Source organism: Schistocerca gregaria, chromosome 1, assembly GCF_023897955.1.
Source record: "Schistocerca gregaria isolate iqSchGreg1 chromosome 1, iqSchGreg1.2, whole genome shotgun sequence".
In the NCBI taxonomy this organism is placed as follows: Eukaryota; Metazoa; Arthropoda; class Insecta; order Orthoptera; family Acrididae; genus Schistocerca; species Schistocerca gregaria.
In genome coordinates, this window is record NC_064920.1 from 975,593,394 (window position 1) to 975,612,260 (window position 18,867).

The window sequence follows — 18,867 nt, forward strand, 5'->3', positions numbered from 1 at the left end:
GAGTTCCACTTCTATGAATTACTCGCTGGCCTTCCACTCCCTGAAAGAGCAGTTGGAACTTCAGAACCTTTCTTTCCATACACGCCACGCCAAATCGTACAATGTCCCATTCAGTGAGTGGGAATTTCAAAGTGCCTTAGCCTCTTGCCCTGATATGGCTCCCGGGCCAGATTGCATCCACTGTCAGATGCTCAAAAACCTGCATGGACTGCCTGTGACACTTCCTAGACCTTTTCAACCGTATCTGGGTTGAGGGTGAGTTACCATCACAGTGGTGGGAAAGCATCGTCATTTGGCTGCTGTCAGCATATGAATGCAATCTTGTATGACATGCGGAAGGCATATGATACAACATGGCGACATCACATCCTCATCACGCTTCATGGGTGGGGTCTTAGGGGCCTGCTCCTGATTTTTATTCATATTTTTTTGTTGCTTCGTTCCTTCCACGTGCAATTTGTTTCCTGCCATAGTTCCTCCTGAGTCCAGGAGATGGGATCCCGCAAGGCTCTGTCTTGAGTGTCTCCCTCTTTTTAGTTGCTATCCATGGGCTAGCTGCAGCTGTGCGAACGTCCATATCAGCTTCTTTGTATGCTGATGTACTTTTGCCTGTACTACAGCTCCACTGGAATTGCAGTTGCTGAACAGCAGCTGCAGGGCGCTATCCGCAAGGTGGTCTTGGGTCGTAATGCCCATCTTCCAGTTTTCGGCCACCAAGATTTGCGTCATACATTTCTGCCGGCATTGCACTGTTCACCCTGAGCCAAGGCTTTATCTTGACAGCGAACCTCTTGCTTCGGTGGAGATGCATCGGTTTTTGGGAATGCTTTCTGATACCTGGTTGACTATGCTCTCTCGTATTCGGCGGCTTAAACAAACGTGCTTGGGGCATCTTAACACTCTTCATTGCTTGAGGCACACCAGCTGGGGTGCGATCGGTCTACCCTTCTACGACTGTATCAGGTGTTGATTCAGTCCCATCACGATTATGGGAGCCTGGCTTACATCATCTTCCGCGTTGTGGTTGCTTGAGCCCATACTTCACTGTGGGATCCGACTCACACATCCCTGTAAACAGCCTACTTGTGGAGGGTGGTGTCCCTTCATTGTGGATCCAGCACCAACGACAACTGGCCGCTTATGCTGCACATGTTTGTAGCCTGTCTAGGCATCCAAATTTACCATCTCCTGTTCCCCAACTCAGTCGTCCATCTTCCAGATCGGAAGCCCCAGTCAGGGTATACGATTGCGGTTCACGTCTGGTCTCTTCTCTCTGGGCTTGACTTTTTCCCTCTCCCACCTCTTTTCTGGGCCCATTTATGTGTACCCCCGTGATGTGTGCCCTGCCCATGCCTTCAGCTGGATTTAGCACAAGGCCCAAAAGGCTCAATCACTCCTGAGGCCCTCCGCCGAAGCTTTCTTTCCATCTTTGCCACATTTCATGGCTCTGACGTAGTCTATACTGGTGGTTTGATGGTTGCTGATACAGTTATTGCACCACGAGAACCAACCTCTGTGCCTCTGCGCCTCTGCAAGTCAGTGGTGACAGTGGTCCACATCTTGTTGGACTGTCCGCTTTTAACTGCACTCAGATAGGATCCTGCCATGGCTGGCTTAGCTTTGAGTTTTACTCAAGCAGGGGGCTTTTATCGCTTGATCCGAGGGATTGTGTCCTTTTTCTGTTGAGTCTGGCCTTTGGCCTATGGTTTTAGATTGAGGTTTTTAATGTGTCTCTTTGTGGTTGGCTTTTCCCTTTTTTTTTTTCCCCATGGTCGGCCAACCACTGTAACACTGTGTTTTTAATTCCTCTTTTCTGGCCTTTGGCTTTCTTGTTCTGTGTTGTCCCTTGTTATCTCCAGTACTTGTTTCTCTTCCTTATGGATGTTTCATGGTCATGGAAAAAACCCCACAAACGAACCAAACAAACAATGTGTTAAGGAAACAATCCCAGTACAATGCAAAGAGGTGGGGGTGGTGATTGTATAAATTAACTAAGCACTACAGCTTTGCTGATGGAAGGTTGTGTCCTTGGCTTTCTGTTAACAACAAATACACAACAAACCTGTCAATAAAATTTATATTTATTAGCATCAGAGTCAGAGTGTTTTTGGATGAACTTGGATGTTAGCCCCCCCATCCCCACTTTCCAATGGTGTTACTGAGATATTAAAGTACAGTTTTTCATGTGTGTAAGGGGGGGGGGGGTGTCATATAGTGGGGTGAACTCTTCCTCATACCATTCTTTGTGACAGTTTATGTAAAATAAACACAAGCACTCACCTTTAGTTAACTGGTGGAATACTTTTTCCTGTTGTGGGTAGCTATGTGCCACTGACCAGTTAGTTATAGGTGCCTTTCATTTATTTTACCTATTATTCCATCCAGGAATTTCCTTTAATTACAGTTACTAATGTTCCAAATGTGTGAGGACTCTCCTTCATGTTGAGATCTACGAAATATCGTATGGGAATGATGAATGAATACCATCTAGCAAAGAACCCTTGCAAATTTCATGTGGAATAAGAGCTCAGTTTCCATTTGACCACCGTGATTAAAGTTTCCTTAAATTCTTCAGGACTAGTGTGAAGACAGTAGTACAATTTTTGTAGAAATTGTTTTAGGATTGCATTGCATTGCATTTAACACCAGTATTTAAAATAATAATAATTTTCGTAAAAGAGCCACATTTGTAAATTATTTTTGGCGTACTGTATGGTGAAATACACAAGTGAAGTACATAATGAAATTTAAACAATGGAAAATCTAGAATGGAATAATGACAGCATTATGGAATGGATAGGTTGCTACTCACCATGTAGAGGAGACACTGAATTGCAGGCAGGCACAATGAAAAGGCCGCTGTACGTTGAAGCTTTTGGCCAAAAGGCCTTCTTTCAAAGTAGAAACACACACACACACACACACACACACACACACACACACACACAAAATTGTCTCTAGCAGTCCAGCCTCATAGGCTAGTGACAGTGGTCATGTGTGTGAATTGTGCTTGTGTGAACGTGTGTGTGTGTGTGTGTGTGTGTGTGTGTGTGTGTTTCACTTTGGAAGAAGGCCTTTTGGCCGAAAGCTTAAATGTATAACAGTCTCTTTGTGTGCCTGTCTGCTACTCAACATCTCCAATACAGTGAGTAGCAGCCTTTATCTTTTCCATATTATAATGAAATTTCTCTTAAGCTGAATGACAGCTTCACTAAGAAATAAGAAGTCTTGTCCACACCTTCAGTGCATTTATTAACAATTCCTTTGTTGTCTTCAGATATCGGCACCACAAGAACGTTTGTACACAACATGGATTGGTGGTTCAATTCTTGCCTCTCTTGACACTTTCAAGAAAATGTGGGTATCAAAAAGAGAGTATGACGAAGAAGGTCACCGAGCAATCCATAGAAAGACTTTCTGAAGAGACCACTGCTGTTGGAATTATAACATACCAATATTGCGTAGGCTGGTACAGAGCAATTATGTTACCAGCCTTGAGAAAATGTTGGACCACAAAACAGTACATGTCTGTTTAAGTGATTAACTTGTTTGGTTGTAATGTGGTAAATGCATTAAACTTTGCTTTATATTACAGTAAGATGATTTAAGAACTATACTGCTGTATTTTACAAGCCACTGTAGCTATCATGTGATAACATTCAGATGTATAATTTATTGCTAAAGTCTGTCTGAGCTTTATTATACAAATGTGCAAGGTATTGAATTCTTAGTTTCTTTTTTAAAAAAACAAAAAAGAAAAGAAAGAAAGAAAGGGTAATGAAGAAATACACAGGTTTGCTGACTCTTGTTAATATACAGCGTGCCAATATCTGGATGTTGAGTTTCAAACGAAATTGTTAACGGGAAACTTAATGTGAGTATCACTGTCAGAAATTGTTAAGTTTCAATAATGTAACTCAAATTCGATCTCATCCTTTACACAGAAAAGGCTAAAGTAACTAATGTGCATATTTAATTTCATTTGAAGCAATAAGATATATGTCACTAGGCAATAGCAGGTCTTTATTGCATAATTATTTATTGTTGTACTGTTATATTATGAAATTTTAATGGTTGTAATCTCACGGAAAGTTGAGAGAGAGGCTATTCTATTGATGTGTACATTATTTATTTGTAATTTTCCTCTTGAATAATTTAAAATTATGTTGCAACAGTATCGGCAGCTAACTTAAGGAATTATGGTGGAACGCACTCAAACTGCTAGTGTGTGTAATGTGTAGATGTGAAGAGCATTTGAGTTGTAGAAATAATGGTTTGTAATGTTATTTGTGTAATAGTTAGTGGCTTTGAATATACAATCAGTGCGACAACCATTACTATCTTTTGTTATAAGTGGGGCAGCAGTATGTCATAACCAGATAACAGTTGCTATGTGCCAGAATTTGTGCAGGTAATTTATAAATTTGTAAAAAAAAAAACTGTCATCAATGAGGAAATATATTACAATTTATCTGTTGTTTCTGTGCAGTGGTACCAAAGGAGGAGGCTTGAGGTGGTCAAGTGTTCATATTTAATGTTTTCTGTTTGTATGTTAAACTTACAGAAGAGGTGTTAATCCACACTTGTGCAGGGCTAGGAAAAAATAGGTTTAATTACCTCCAATCTGAACTAATGAGATAAGTGCACAGCTTTGTTTTGTTTCCAATATTATTATATTTAAGGAAAAATTTTCCTAGTCTGTAAATGTCCTTTCACTTTGATTATGAGGGAACTGGTGAGATACTTCAGGACTACCTCTGTCAGTAAAGCGTTGGTGTATGCTAAATTTCAGTTCATACTCAATGCTGTAATGTATTTGTCATTCATTGTTTCAGTCTTGTGTCTTTCTTTTAACTAAATTTTTGAAATTTTAACTGGAAGATGGACTTATGAAGCTGCATTTTCGAATTTACAGGTGCTGTGTTGCAATGTAATTATTGTTTTTATGGGCACAGTAATAAGTATAATTTTGTTATGAAAGATGGTTTCAACATAATGTGTATTTATCAGCAGTTTTGCTAATAGAAATGACATTGTTGTTTAGTACATATCAATATTGCCTCTATGGAACAAATTGGTAAATTGGGATTCCAGTAACAAAAAGATCTGAAAGGAACAGGTGAGGGAGGAGGCATGTCTTAGTGAGGGAGTAGAAATTTAAAAAAAGAATGGTGTACTATTTTTTTTTTTTTTTCAAATTAATTGCCTATTGCCATTCTTTGAATAGTAACAAATATGCCACAAGTGTATGGTGTTGCTGGTGCATCAGTTTATTTAAATATGGGAAATGTAAGTCTTTGTAAGGAGATATTTGTTCACTGGATTGTGAAATGAAACACTGAGAAACAGGTTGCATATTATGTTCCAGTACTATTTTGCTTCATGAAACAGGAGCAGTAATGAAAAGCAAATGCATGTGGTAAGCAAGTGGTCTATTACTCAGCCTGCATTGGCTTAAACTGTCTTTGCTGGAGTAATTGCAGAGTTGAACTCCAGTTCTGACAGTCAGGCAAAAAAAAAAAAAAAAAAAGCAGGATGACATAATGCACTGACCATGTCACTGTAATTTTTATGTTAATGGCAAAGTAAAAGTTAAATCATCAGAGATACATTTTAGTGTAAAGCAGTGGCCTTTAGTTTGGAGGAAATTGTTCGAAAGTATAATAGATGCATACTTGTTAATATTGAGAACAACATTAATTTGTTGCTACTGCTGCATAAACACACTGCAAGTTGCTTTTTTTGCATTAGTTATCTTGTTGATGCATTCATTCTGCACAACATAATTGCAGTATCAGCTTGAATAACTCATAAAGACAGTGCACTTATACAATAACCATTAAGATTTGTTGTTGCTCTCATTTCTATTATTAATAAATTGAATTATACTCACAGTTTTCTACATTGTAGTGTGTATACATAATAAAACAATAGTGCCCCCTCCAGAAATTAATGCACTAGCCCTGCAGCATACTGTAGTCATTATTGTAAAAGTTTGATTTTTGGACAAATTAAAAATGCATTTTCTCATATTAGTTTTGATACATGGAATAAATACAGCATGTATCACAATAAAACACACTGACTTTTTAAAAGACAAAATGGAAAACTTTCATAGTGCAGCTTTTGCAACAGTCTTTCTTTTGTGTAGTCCTTCTACATATACTTATTCAAGAAAAATAAAAAGTATCCTGTTATGGAAATATAAAGACATTTCAGAAATTGTTTCATTATTTGTTCATTTGGATACTTCTTTCAGTGCCTTTTGCGTTGTGATAACTCGCCAATAACTTACTAATCGTGCCTGTTTATTACTGTCATATGTTTAAACTCCGCATAAGCACACATTCCTTAGTAATAAGTGAAAGCACACAACCTGTATTTTGTAATCAGTGAATTATCTGGTATACTTGAAACTGAGTGACAATGACTGAGTTAAATGATGTATAACTATGGTGTTGGAATGCAGAGCAATAGATAATGTAATTCTTTAAACAATGAAAGATTAACTGAATGCCACTTTTGTAATGGTTAGATTGTTTTTCAGTAAACATCACTCGGTTAGTTTAATAATGCCGACAATAACACTCAAATCCTGTAATTCAGACCACAAACGTTGTAAAATGCAGATTGTGAAACAGAGGTGGTATCTACCAACTATAAAGCAGAATCTGTTATGTATGTGATGTTTTGCGAGTGATGATACCATATAATATCTTCCATTCAGATGGAGGGTGTGCTGCTTTTGCAGTTTCTCTTCAGAAATCACAAGAGCTTGCTGCAAACAGTATTATTTTTTTAAGATTATAATTTATTGAGTTTCTGTAGTTGCAAGCTGATTGTGTACTTTAATTTTTAAAATATAAAATTTGTGTGTTTACCTTGTTTGTAATAAATTTTATACATTTTGCTTATTTTCTGAGTGCTTTGTGGCATTAGAACTTCGACAATGGGAGCATTGTTACGGCTCATTTGTTATCCCACTATGGTTTCATATTATTTATAGCACTAGGAACATTTTTTGAAGAAAAGTGGAGTATCTCCTTGGATGTGGAACTGAAAGTGTTAAAACTTGGATTTTACAGTTTCTCATAATGACACTATTTGGTTGCTCAAAAGATTGTAAAGTGTTATCTAAAAGTTTTAAGCATCACATCTGATTCTCCTGCTGTTTTGCATGTACTCAGAGAACCGTATTAGATACAGATCTACAGTTAAACAAGTTGAAATATGTTGTGCCTTGCCTGTTTTCATTTTTAAGGCAATATCAGTTACATTTATAAAATTAGATAGGCAGAATAGAGAAATGGTATATGGAGTACATTACATTATCAACAGAAAAGTATCAAAAGTAACTAGTAGACAGTTGAAGTCTGGTGAGGATCATTCCATCAGTAAAACAGCATTTGTTCTTATTTCACAGTTCTACTTATCTTGTTTCATTGTGACTCCAATTTAGCATGGCAAGTCAAAAAGCGTTAGACACCTATTAGCACATGCTGTCTGTGAGGGAGTAGAGTTGTGCATTAGTGTTTCTGAGCTTCAGTAGGAATAAAATTCCCTTTCCAAATGTTCAGCTATTACAGAAGATGAAACTCTCAAACAAAGTAAATTAACTTTGAAATATTAAATTGCGTGGTGAACAGGGAGGATTTAGTATACTCTCTCCCAACCATGGTTTCCTGTTCTACACATATTGTGGTGTTTAATATATCAACAAAAATAATCAGTTTTTGGAAATATAATATAATTTGATAAATTAGAACTACTTGCCAAGTGGCAGCAGGAGAAAATAGAAATAAAATTTTAGGAAATGTGCAAGCTCTCAGAGACAGTGGCTCCTCCTTCGGGCAGAAGAGGTGATAGGGAAAGAAGAGGGATCAAGGAAAAGACTGGAGAGACTTAACTAACGGGAAAGTTGCCCAGGGTCAGCGGAGGCTTACTGGACGGGATGAGAAGGAAAGACTGATTGTTGACTGCATCAGACAAGATTTAAAAACCTCAGCTTAAAGGAAGACAGATTACTGACTAAACATTATGCTAGAGGTAATAAGAGTGGAAAGCTAAGTGCATTAAGATGGGAGCGGGAAAAAATAGACAGATCAGAAAAAAAGGTACAGAAAACTAAAAGGGACTGAAGAAAGGAATAGTTACTGTAAAGAAATGCTGAGACCGAAGAAATTAATGTAAATGAAGGCCAGGTGGATGGCAAGGACCAAGAACATGTAACACCAGTTCCCCACCTGTGGATTCTGAGAAGCTGGTTTCAAGGGGAAGGATCCAGATGGCATGTGTGATGAAACAGACACCAAAGTCACTGTCATGTTGCAGATTATGCTGTACAACAGGATATTGTGTGTTGCCAGTATACATCCTCTTCTATGCCCATTCATCCTAACTGACAACATTGAAGGCCAAATAGTGTTTACATAACAGATAATACACAACGTGTCATTTCACCGATATCTCTCCCTTTAATAGTATATGTTTTACTAGTTACAAAGCTGGTATAAGTAGTGGTACGAGTGTGCGTAGGTTAAGTCATAGGTGTAGGAGCTGTAGAGTAAGGAAACAGGTACAGAAGGAGCATAGGGTCTGACCAGGATATTGTAGAGATTCAGAGGGCAACAAAAAACTATTTTGTGTGTGGTGGCAAAATGTCAGACAGAATGGACCTCATTTCAGGTCATGATTTTAGGAAGTAGCTGATAAATACATTCAAGACCAGAAGACAAGGATATTGAAAGGATGCCAGTTGTCAAAAGGTAGCGAGTACTGTTGCTTCTTTGCAGCTTTATTGTGAACATGTAGCTGAACCTCAGTGAGAATGAGGTCAATATCAAGTAAAGTGACATGGGATTTCGGATAGGATCATGTCAAGTTCAATTGGGAGAATGTAACGTTTAGCAGTAGGCACAACATGTTATGTGGGGAATGTTCGTAAAGGAGGTGGTGCTCTGCTGAACGTTACCTCGACCAGCAGCCACCTGATTCCAAACATATGATTTTCTTCCCGCTCACCTTAATCAAATTTGTACTTACAAATGGCTGCTTTACGTTTGACACGTAGACAACAAACAGATCATGGGCTTAGCCTCGGGAAAAAGGGTTGGCTTTTTTCTATGCCAACCTTTTCGTGGATTGCTCGGTGGGGGCTTTTATGGGATCCATTAGCTTTCAGCACCTGGTTTGGTTTAGATATACTGATGATGTCCTTGCAACACTTATCATGGTGAGGGTGACCTGTTAAAATTTTTGAATCTCTTAATGCATTCTCCTAGTTAAATTTCACATGTTTCTATTCCAAATATCATGCCACTTTCCATGGTGTTGACCTGATCCTCATCAACCTTCAGCTACACACTTCTGTTCGTATTAAGGCTACTAAAAAGCAACAGTACTTACAATTTGACATTTGCCATCCTTTCCATATCAAACATTCTGTCCCATACAGCCTTGGCATTTGAGACAAACATATTTGTTCTTATGCAGACTCTTTTCAGCACAGCAATACCTACCATTCTCACCCTTGCCTTCACTAGACATAGTTACCCCATAAGCCTAGTTCCAAAAAAGCAAATTTCCTTGGTCATCACATCCAACCTTGATATTGCTGGGCCCTCCAAGAAAAAACAGCTTAGTACACCTCTTGTCCCTCAGTAATATCCTGGTCTTGAATGTATTAATCAGTTACTCTGACAAGGCTCTGACTCATTAAAATCATGCATGAGGGCTGTTGCATCTTTTGCTCACCACACCTAGAATAGGTCAGACTCTATACCCCTTCTGCATCTAATCACTACTCTGTGCCCCATATCCCTGAGCCCATTCCCAGGGTAATACTTACCCCATGCACCCTCCTACCACCACCTATACCAACATCATAACTGATAAAAAGTATACTGTAAAGGGAGAGCCACCTATGAAGTGACACATGCATGAACTACTCTCATGCTCATAAATTAAGGATAATTGCAGAATGTGGTACCACACAATGTGGCACTACACAAAACTGACGCTAATAGCAAAGGCACATAGGGAACACACACAACACAGATCTGTAAGTCCACGGTATTGGTGATAAGTTGAGAAAACCGTCCCAAAATAGATGTGCTACAAAACGCCACTGTTTCCTGTGCATGTACCCTGACATCAATATGGGATATGATCACCATGCACATGTACACAGGCCGCACAACGTGTTGGCATACTCTGGATCAGGTGGTTGAGCAGCTGCTGGGGTATAGCCTCCCATGCTTGCATCAGTGCCTGTTGGAGCTCCCTGAAGTGTCTTAGGGGTTTGAAGACGTGCAGCAATATGTCGACTGAGAGCATCCCAGACGTGCTTGATGGGGTTCAGGTGTGGAGAACAGGCAGGCCACTCCATTCGCCTGATATCTTCTGTTTCGAGGTACTCCTCCACAATGGTAAATTGGTGGGGCTGTGCATTATCATCGATCAGGAGGAAGGTGGGATCCACTGCACCCCTATGATGGCGGACATACTGGTGCAAAAATGACATCCCTATACAGCTGACCGGTTACGGTTCCTCTGTCAAAGGCATGCAGCGGTGTACGTGCACCAATCATAATCCCACCTTGCATCATCAACCACGACCTCCATACAGATTCCTTTCAAGAACATTAAGGGGTTGGTATCTGGTTCCTGATCCACATCAGATGAAAATGAGACGAGAATCACTGTTCAGTCGATACCAGGACTCGTCCGTGAACATAATCTGAAACCCCAGTTCCAATGACCATGTACACTGTTCTTGAAACCAGGCTTTACAGGCTCTCCTGTGACCAGGAGTCAGTGAAATGCACCTTGCAGGTCTCCGGGCGAATAAACCATGTCTGTTTAGTCGTCTGTAGACTGTCTGGATACAACTGTTCCAGTACTCCGTGGCAGTCTTCTTGTGGCGTTGTACGCTGTGGACGTCCCGTACTGTGGTGCTGGACACGTTTCCTGTCTACTACAATCGTTGCCATAATCTTGAGATCACACTTTGCAGCACATGGAGGGCCCATGCCACGATCTGCTGTGTTTGACCAGCCTCCAGTCACCCTAGTATTCTACCCCTTGTAATGTCATCAATGTGTGTCCTTTGAGCCAGTTTCAACTCACAGTCATCATTAGAACATCTGAAAATGTCTGCAAACTTACTCGCTGCACCGTACTCTGACATGCACCAACACACACCTGCATATGTGGACTGCTGCCAGCGCCACTGTGCGATGACTGCAGGTCAAATGCACCACACGGTCATACCTCGAGATGATTTAAATCTGCAAACCGCCTACCAGAGCTTTGTTTCACCATGTATCAGCATTATCCTTAATTTATAAGCATAAGTGTAGCTGTTATGTAAACACTGTTTGTCTCTCTACATTGGTATGACTGCCACTAAATTATCAGTTAGGATGAATGGGCATAAACTGGCAACACAAAATATTCTACTGAAGATCATGCTCTACAATATGATAGTTGTGACCTCAGTGCCTGTTTCATCACATGTGCCACCTGGAGTCTTCCCCCTGATAACCAGTTTCTCAGAACTGCGTAGGTGGTAACTGGTATTATATGACCTTGGTCCTTGCAACCAACCTGGCCTTAATTTATGTTAATTTCTTCAGTCTTAGCATTTCTTCACGGTACGTATTCCTTTCTTCAGTCGCTTTTAGTTTTCTCTATCTTTTGTTTTCTGACCTGTCTATTTTTTCCCTCATCCCCACCCCCACCTCTATCACATATAATGCATATAGCTTTTCACTCTTGTTAACACTTGCACAATGTTTTTGCCAGTAATCAGTCTTATTTATTATCCATCTTACACCTTTAAGCTCTCAGGTTTTCAAATCTTATCTAGTGCAGTCCCCAACAATCAGTCTTTCCTTCTCATCCCATCTGATAAGTCTGATCTGACTTAAGATTCTGGGCAACTTTTTTGTTACTCTCCCATTTCCTAAACCTCGCCAGTTATTTTCCTTCATCCCTCTTCCTCCTCCTCCAAAACTGCCAGAAGAGTTACTGGCTCCAAAAGCTTGCACATTTCTTTATTTATGTATGTTTTCTCCTGCCACCGCTAGTTGAGTAGATTTCTTATCTGTCCAATTATATTACTTTCAAGAACATGCAACTCAGAATGAATAGAACTAAAACTGAATGGGCATAAACTGACAACACACAATATCCTACTGTAAACCATGCTCTACAATATGATATTGTGACCTCAGTGCCTGTCTCATCATATGTGCCACCTGGATTCTTGACCATTAAAATTGCAACACCATCAAAACTGGCAAGCAACATGTCAAAAATTATAATTAAGCTGATGATGTTCATGCTGCTAGAGTGCAGGCTGTATACATGATAGGCTGTATAGATGATGAAACGACATATGTACATTCATTAATCGGCGCATTAATGGACTATGCTGAAAAAATAATACAGGGTTATTCTAAATGATGGATACATTTTCAAAATTTTATATTTATTCAAGTACAAATCCAAAATGAACAAGCCTGTGATCCGGTTCTGCAGATCATTCAGAGCGATTGGTAGAGGCGGGACATAAATAGCTGCCTTCACATAACGCAATAAGAAATAGTCACAGGGAGTGAGATCTGGAGATCTCAGTGGCCAGAAGTGCAGAGCCAGGTCCTTAAGTCCTCTGCGACCGATCCAGTGCTGAAGAAGGGAGTCATTCAAAAAGCCTCATAAATCACGGTGCCGTTGGGGTGGAGCTCCATCCTGTTGGAAAATGAAGTCATGGGAATCTTCCATAAATTGTAGGAGGAACAGCCACTGTTCCAACATGTCCAGGTACATGATTCCAGTTACAGTTCTTTCTGCAAAGAAAAATGGTCCATAAACCTTTGCACGGGATACGGCACAGAACACACTGATCTTCAGTGAGTCTTTCGTGTTGCAATGGTGAATGTGGATTTTCCAAACTCCCCATGCGAACCTTGTGTCTGTTGGCTTTTCCACGAAGGTGGAACATCGCTTCATTGTTAAAAATTACACACTGTAAAAATGCGTCATCCTCCATCTTTGCTAGAATAAAGCCAAAAAATGTGTGATGCTCCTCTTTGTCACTGGGGTTGAGAGCCTGCATAAGTTGTAATCGGTAGGGCTTGTACAGCAAACACCATCTCAGAACTTTCAATACAGGTGGTTGGGTTATTCAAAGTTCTCAACTGGCTCTATTGTTAGACATACTAGGTGTGATATACCTTTTGCATTTCTTACTTTTATGTTTTCATCCTCTTTAAAAGCAAAGAGAGAAGATGAGGTGGTAGTTGCCCAGCGTAGAGCCTGTGCCTACCGTCAGGTATTTTTGACTTTCAGATGTTAAAAGACAGAGCAGTTTTTGTTCTTGTACGAGTTGTTGTAAGGAAGGTTTCGCTCAGTGAGTGAACGAGTGAGAACCGCCATTTTTTAGCGAGTAATTGCAGACCGCCATTGTGTGTATTTTCTATGTGCATCGAACAGAAATATAGTAGTGTTTTATTAACAGAATATTTGTGAGAGTTATTATTATTTCAAGTAGTAATGCAATAAGAAGAACGGAAGCCCACCTGTGTACTTCGGAAAATTTACAAAGATCCGAATATAACAACACGGCCACAGTCAAGGAGACGGCGATCGGACATAATATTAATAATTGGTACACATAAAATACTATGAAGACGATTTATTTATATAAATATAAACTAAAATGATTCCTTTCCCGTTACAGGCAATGCCTAGCTTATTGTGCTTGTCCTTCATGCCAAAGAATTAATCTCTTTAATTCATCCATTTTAAAAAAGCCACACATTCCAACATTTTATTATCATTCATTCCCTATCCTATTATATTATCATTTTATTATATTATATAGGTTGCACACAAAACTTTCTTGAATGCGTCAGCATCATCCTCTGACAAACATGGTCGAATTGTGCTTTTTTTCCTTTGCACACACTCCAGTCTGTTTAAATTGCTTAAACCAATGGCTAATGCTTTTTCAAGTTGGTGGTTGACTATCGAATTTGGTACAAAATGCCCGCTGCATTGCAATTTATGACTCACTTTTCATGAATTTAAGAAAGCAGAAAACCTTGTGATCCACAGTCACCATCTCACTCACATCTGACAGTCAAACAGAATGACAGCCCTATTGCTGCGCAAACTCTACCTGCTGCTTCTGAAACCATCACCGGTTGCCTGCCACCTGCTGAAATCTTTGAAACCTCCTCTTTTCATTGGTATAAAGTTTGTTCATTTTGGATTTGTACTTGAATATATAAGAATTTTTAAAAAATTCCATCACTTACAATAATCCTGTGGTTCCACTTTCTTCCACCAGCTGAAAATTTAAGACTGGAAGTAGTCTGAACCTGAAATGATTCGTGTTTTTGATGTCAGTATGCTGTTTGTCGCTTGGCAACGCACGTTGATTTCATTTGTGAAAAGGATTATTAAATCTGAAGTTTTCCATATGAAACATAATGGCTGTTGAGAAGAAAGATTGTGCACTGCTGATACAGGTGCTTTATAAGAATGGCAGCAATATACTAGTGCTGCACTGTGGGAATATCGCCAACAGAAACAGCTGCAAAGAGGTTCCATATCACTAAAAGAGCTAAAGAAATGCACCACATTTTTCACTGGTGCACATTCCAGAATGTGCATCAAATGAAGCCCCAAAATAGGCTGTAAAGCTGTGACTTTGCCCTTTGTTATTTTGGCATGCATGGAAATGGATGATATGGCTGGAGAATATTCTTTGGGCAGACAAGGCACATTTTACTCTACACATTGTTGGAATGTACAGGACTGTCGCTTATGGGGTTCTGCTCTGCTACACGTTATGCAGGAACATCCACTGCACTCAGCTTATGTCGCTTTTGTGGTGTGATTTTTAAAGCTCCTTCATTCTCAGTCCATTGTTCTTTAAGGAAGTGACACCTCACAGGCACTGAGGTATACAGTAATTTGGATGTTATATGGACCTCCTTGTGCAAAATGTGATTCCAGCTTTCAAAGAATGCAACTGCGTCCACATCATTATTTTCATGCAAGATTGCTCGATAGGTGAAAGTTTTTTCCGAGAAACCGTTGCTAATGACCGCATCATTCTCTAGGCAATGTCAAGATGCATGACCTTCCAGATCCCTCAAACTAAATCCATGTGACTTCTTCTTATTGTGGGGACATCTGACAGATAGTACCTGTCAGGAATGTCTCCTCACTCTTTGTGATCTGAAAGGTAGCATAATGTGACAATTGCTCCGACTACATTGAATATGCTGCGAGCAAGTGTCAGCCACACCGTGTTACAGATACAGCATGTCGCTGAATCAGAAGATCATATCCTAATAAAAGTGCTAGAACCACCGTTATCATGCGTTTGTTTCCTGCACCCACAGCAGCACCCTATTTTCAACTGGTGGCATAAAATGGAACTATTATGTTTTTCAGCATAGTTCGCATGCACACTGAAAATGAACTGCAGCCCACACTGCAGCTCTTGGAACTCCATCAGTTTAATTATAACCACATGGTACATGCTTGGTATTCTAATAATGAGGATTTCAGTGTGACCACACATGGAAGATAGAACTAATACCATCTGCATTCAGTATGCAAGGAAAGATTATGCAGTGACTTCCTCATTCAGCAATCGCACTGGAATGATGGTGGTTTGTGAGAAGATTGTGTTACACTTCTGTAATGAAATGTCTACCTGTGCATGTGAGACTTCAGCAGTGGTGGGATCATTGTTCTGTAATATTGCTGCTTGTGTTTATTGGGATCCTATGACTGTTATGCAATATTGAGGGATTCAGGAATGTCAGACGCACCCAATGACAGCGCTAGACATAGGACTGACACCATGCATTATTTTCATATGAATCCCAGTTCTGCGTACAGCATCATAATAGAAATATCCATGTCTTACACCTGTTACAAATACTTGTTGCCAGATTCCATTTGTCGTTATCATACAGGTCCAGCACCTGGAATTATAGTATGGGGTGCCACTGGCTACACAAAAGAATCATCTCTCGTTCGCATAGCTGGTAATTTGAACTGTAGTAGTCAGATACCCAACGCTGGTGGCTGTGCTGTATCTTTGAACTTATCTTTCAAGAAGATAAAGAAAGAATACAGGTTGTCTATGCTGTCCTGACCTACATTAATATAGAGGACATTCAATCATTGCCCTGGCGAGCATGTTCTCCAGATCTCTCACCCAGTGAAAACATCTGGTCATGGATTTCCAAGAGAATGGTACTCCACTACTTGCCAGCCACTATAACTGATGAACTCTGGCGAGCTGAAATAGTGTGGAATGATGTACCTGATCTCTCATTCAAGCTGGTTATATCACAAGAAACACTCACCAGATGTACCATTAAAATTTTAAATGCAACACAAAAAAAAAAAAAATTCACACATTGGTATGAACACAATAACTGACTCCTGAAAGGAAGGGAGGGGGCTACCTTCAATGAGAGCATGTGTATGAATGAAGTTTCTTATAATGGCACTAATTCTGACTCTTTCCAAGTGTGGTAAATGTAGCAAAAACAGAATACCCAGTCCTCTCCACTTGGCAGCATCCCACTGGCAAAGTTCCACTTCATTGTGGCAATGACGAGTAAAGATATCGATCGTAGTAGTACACTGTCCAGGTGTGGCTGGCTATGCTGGAGCTGCTGGTTCCCATCGCAGTGCAAGCCTAAATAGTCAGCTTGCAGAGTGACACTTCTGTTTGATTGGCTCACACTTAGTTTCGGTGGAAGTAAGAAATAGTTCGGTCTGCATGTGATGGTCAGAGCTGCAAACATGCCTTTGAGCTGCTTTGGCCTGGCCAATAATGCCACCCTCTGTTGATCGGCTAGTGAGCTGGTCAGTTTGAATTTCTGCCACTGTGATGTAGGGGTTTCTGTTGCACATATTGCCACAATAGTGTATACCCCAAAATTGTCTACAAATGTAGTCATGTTCTTTCTGTTTTAGTGTATATTCACAAGAAGTAAAATTTCATTATTTTCTATCTTTCTTGGTGTTGCACTTTAAATAGATAGCAATGCTGTATGTCTTGACCCAATGCATTGCCTGTCCACTAGTTTTATCCGAAACGTGTGACTACGTCTTTAGAGTGAAATGTAGAAAGTCCATGGCAGAATATCATATTGCAAACAGTAAAATTTCATTATTTTCTATCTTTCTTGGTGTTGCACTTTAAATAGATAGCAATGCTGTATGTCTTGACCCAATGCATTGCCTGTCCACTAGTTTTATCCGAAACGTGTGACTACGTCTTTAGAGTGAAATGTAGAAAGTCCATGGCAGAATATCATATTGCAAACATAAGAAAAATCCAGATCTACCTCTACACCTGTACTCTGCAAACCACCATGAGGTGCATGGCAGAGGATATGTGCCACTGTACCAGTTATTAGGGTTTCTTCCGCTGTAATTATTCTAATCTTTCCTCACACAATCCCCATGTGAGCGATATGTAGAGGTTGTAGTATATTCCTAGAGTCGTCATGCAAAGCTTGTCCTGGAAACTTTGTTGGTAGACTTTCTTGGGATAGTTTACACCTATCTTCAAGAGTCTGCCAGTTCAGTTTCACAATAACACACTACCAGGGGTCAAACAAACCTGTAACTGTTTGTGCTCTGCTCTCCTTTGTATATTTTCCGTATCCCCTGTTAGTACTGTTTGATAAGTGTCCCACAAACTTGAGCAAAATTCTGGAATAGTTCACACATGTGATTTGTAAGCAGAGCCTTTGTAGAATGATTCTCCTTCTGCAGTATTCCACCAATAAACTGACAAAGTCTATCACCTGCTTTACCCACAACTGAGCCTATGTCGTCATTCTAGTTCGTACCCATACAAAGTGTTACACCCTGGTATTTGTATGATCTCGAACTATGACTCATTGATATTATAGTCATAGGATACTATGTTTTTTCGTTTTGTGAAGTGCACAATTTTACATTTCTGAACATTTGGAGCAAGTTATTATTAGATATTCTGTATGTCAACAAGCTAGCAGCCTGCTTATTCCCCTCAGAGCAAGAATTGAAAGGGAAATAAAACACTTTCACACTTAGTGATAACCACATTGCTAACAATGGTAACTGCAGGTAAGTGGCACTAAAAGGTGGGATCCATCGTTCAGTTTCATCACTTATTGGATTTGTCTGGAACACTTCATGTTGACTTCCCTGCTTCTTCATTTCTGCAAACGCCAGCAACTAGCAGTTGTAGTGTTAAAATTGCATGGTGAAGTTAAATGCTCCAGTTTCTGTTGGTAGCGCTGAGTTCCGATTACGTCAGCATATCCTCCTCACACATCTCCGCCCACCACAAAGACCAGCCCACCACAAAGACCAATCTTATCATTTAGATTTTTGTTCATCAGTTTCAGCAAATGTTTTTGAAGAATGCTGTCATGAGGAAAAAGCACACTAGTTACAATAAAAATTGTTTTTTAACACAACTGGTGCACTATTTCTTCACATCGGGTATCTTATTCCATTCACACAGTCAAAGAGAAAGACCTTCACACAGTGAAAGCAAATGATGTTCTACTGCAATTTCAAAAGAACAACTTCAAATATTTATTAAAAAATTACAGAAAAAATATCGGCTGCGATTTCGATATTGATACACTGGTGGAAAAAAAGAAAATCGTCGAAATATACAGATTTTTGTTTTTTTTTTTTTGTTTGGAAAAACATCAATATTTTATCAACAGCCCTATTTTTAGTACACTTCCCTGGGGCACACCCGAAGTTACTTCTGACAATAAGCGCAGGTGTGGTACTGAGTCAAATGCTTTTCAAAAATCA

General features: G+C 39.7%; 1 protein-coding gene across 1 annotated transcript in view; it reads left to right on the plus strand.

Moving 5' to 3' along the window:
* LOC126277212 (actin-related protein 1) overlaps positions 1 to 6,914 on the plus strand; it is a 64,199-nt gene extending 57,285 nt beyond the window's left edge. The window contains exon 9 of the mRNA XM_049977339.1: positions 3,278 to 6,914. Coding sequence (XP_049833296.1) covers positions 3,278 to 3,421 — 144 coding nt within the window. The 3' untranslated portion in view covers positions 3,422 to 6,914. The remainder of the gene's footprint in view (positions 1 to 3,277) is intronic.
* The last annotated feature ends 11,953 nt before the right edge of the window (positions 6,915 to 18,867 follow it).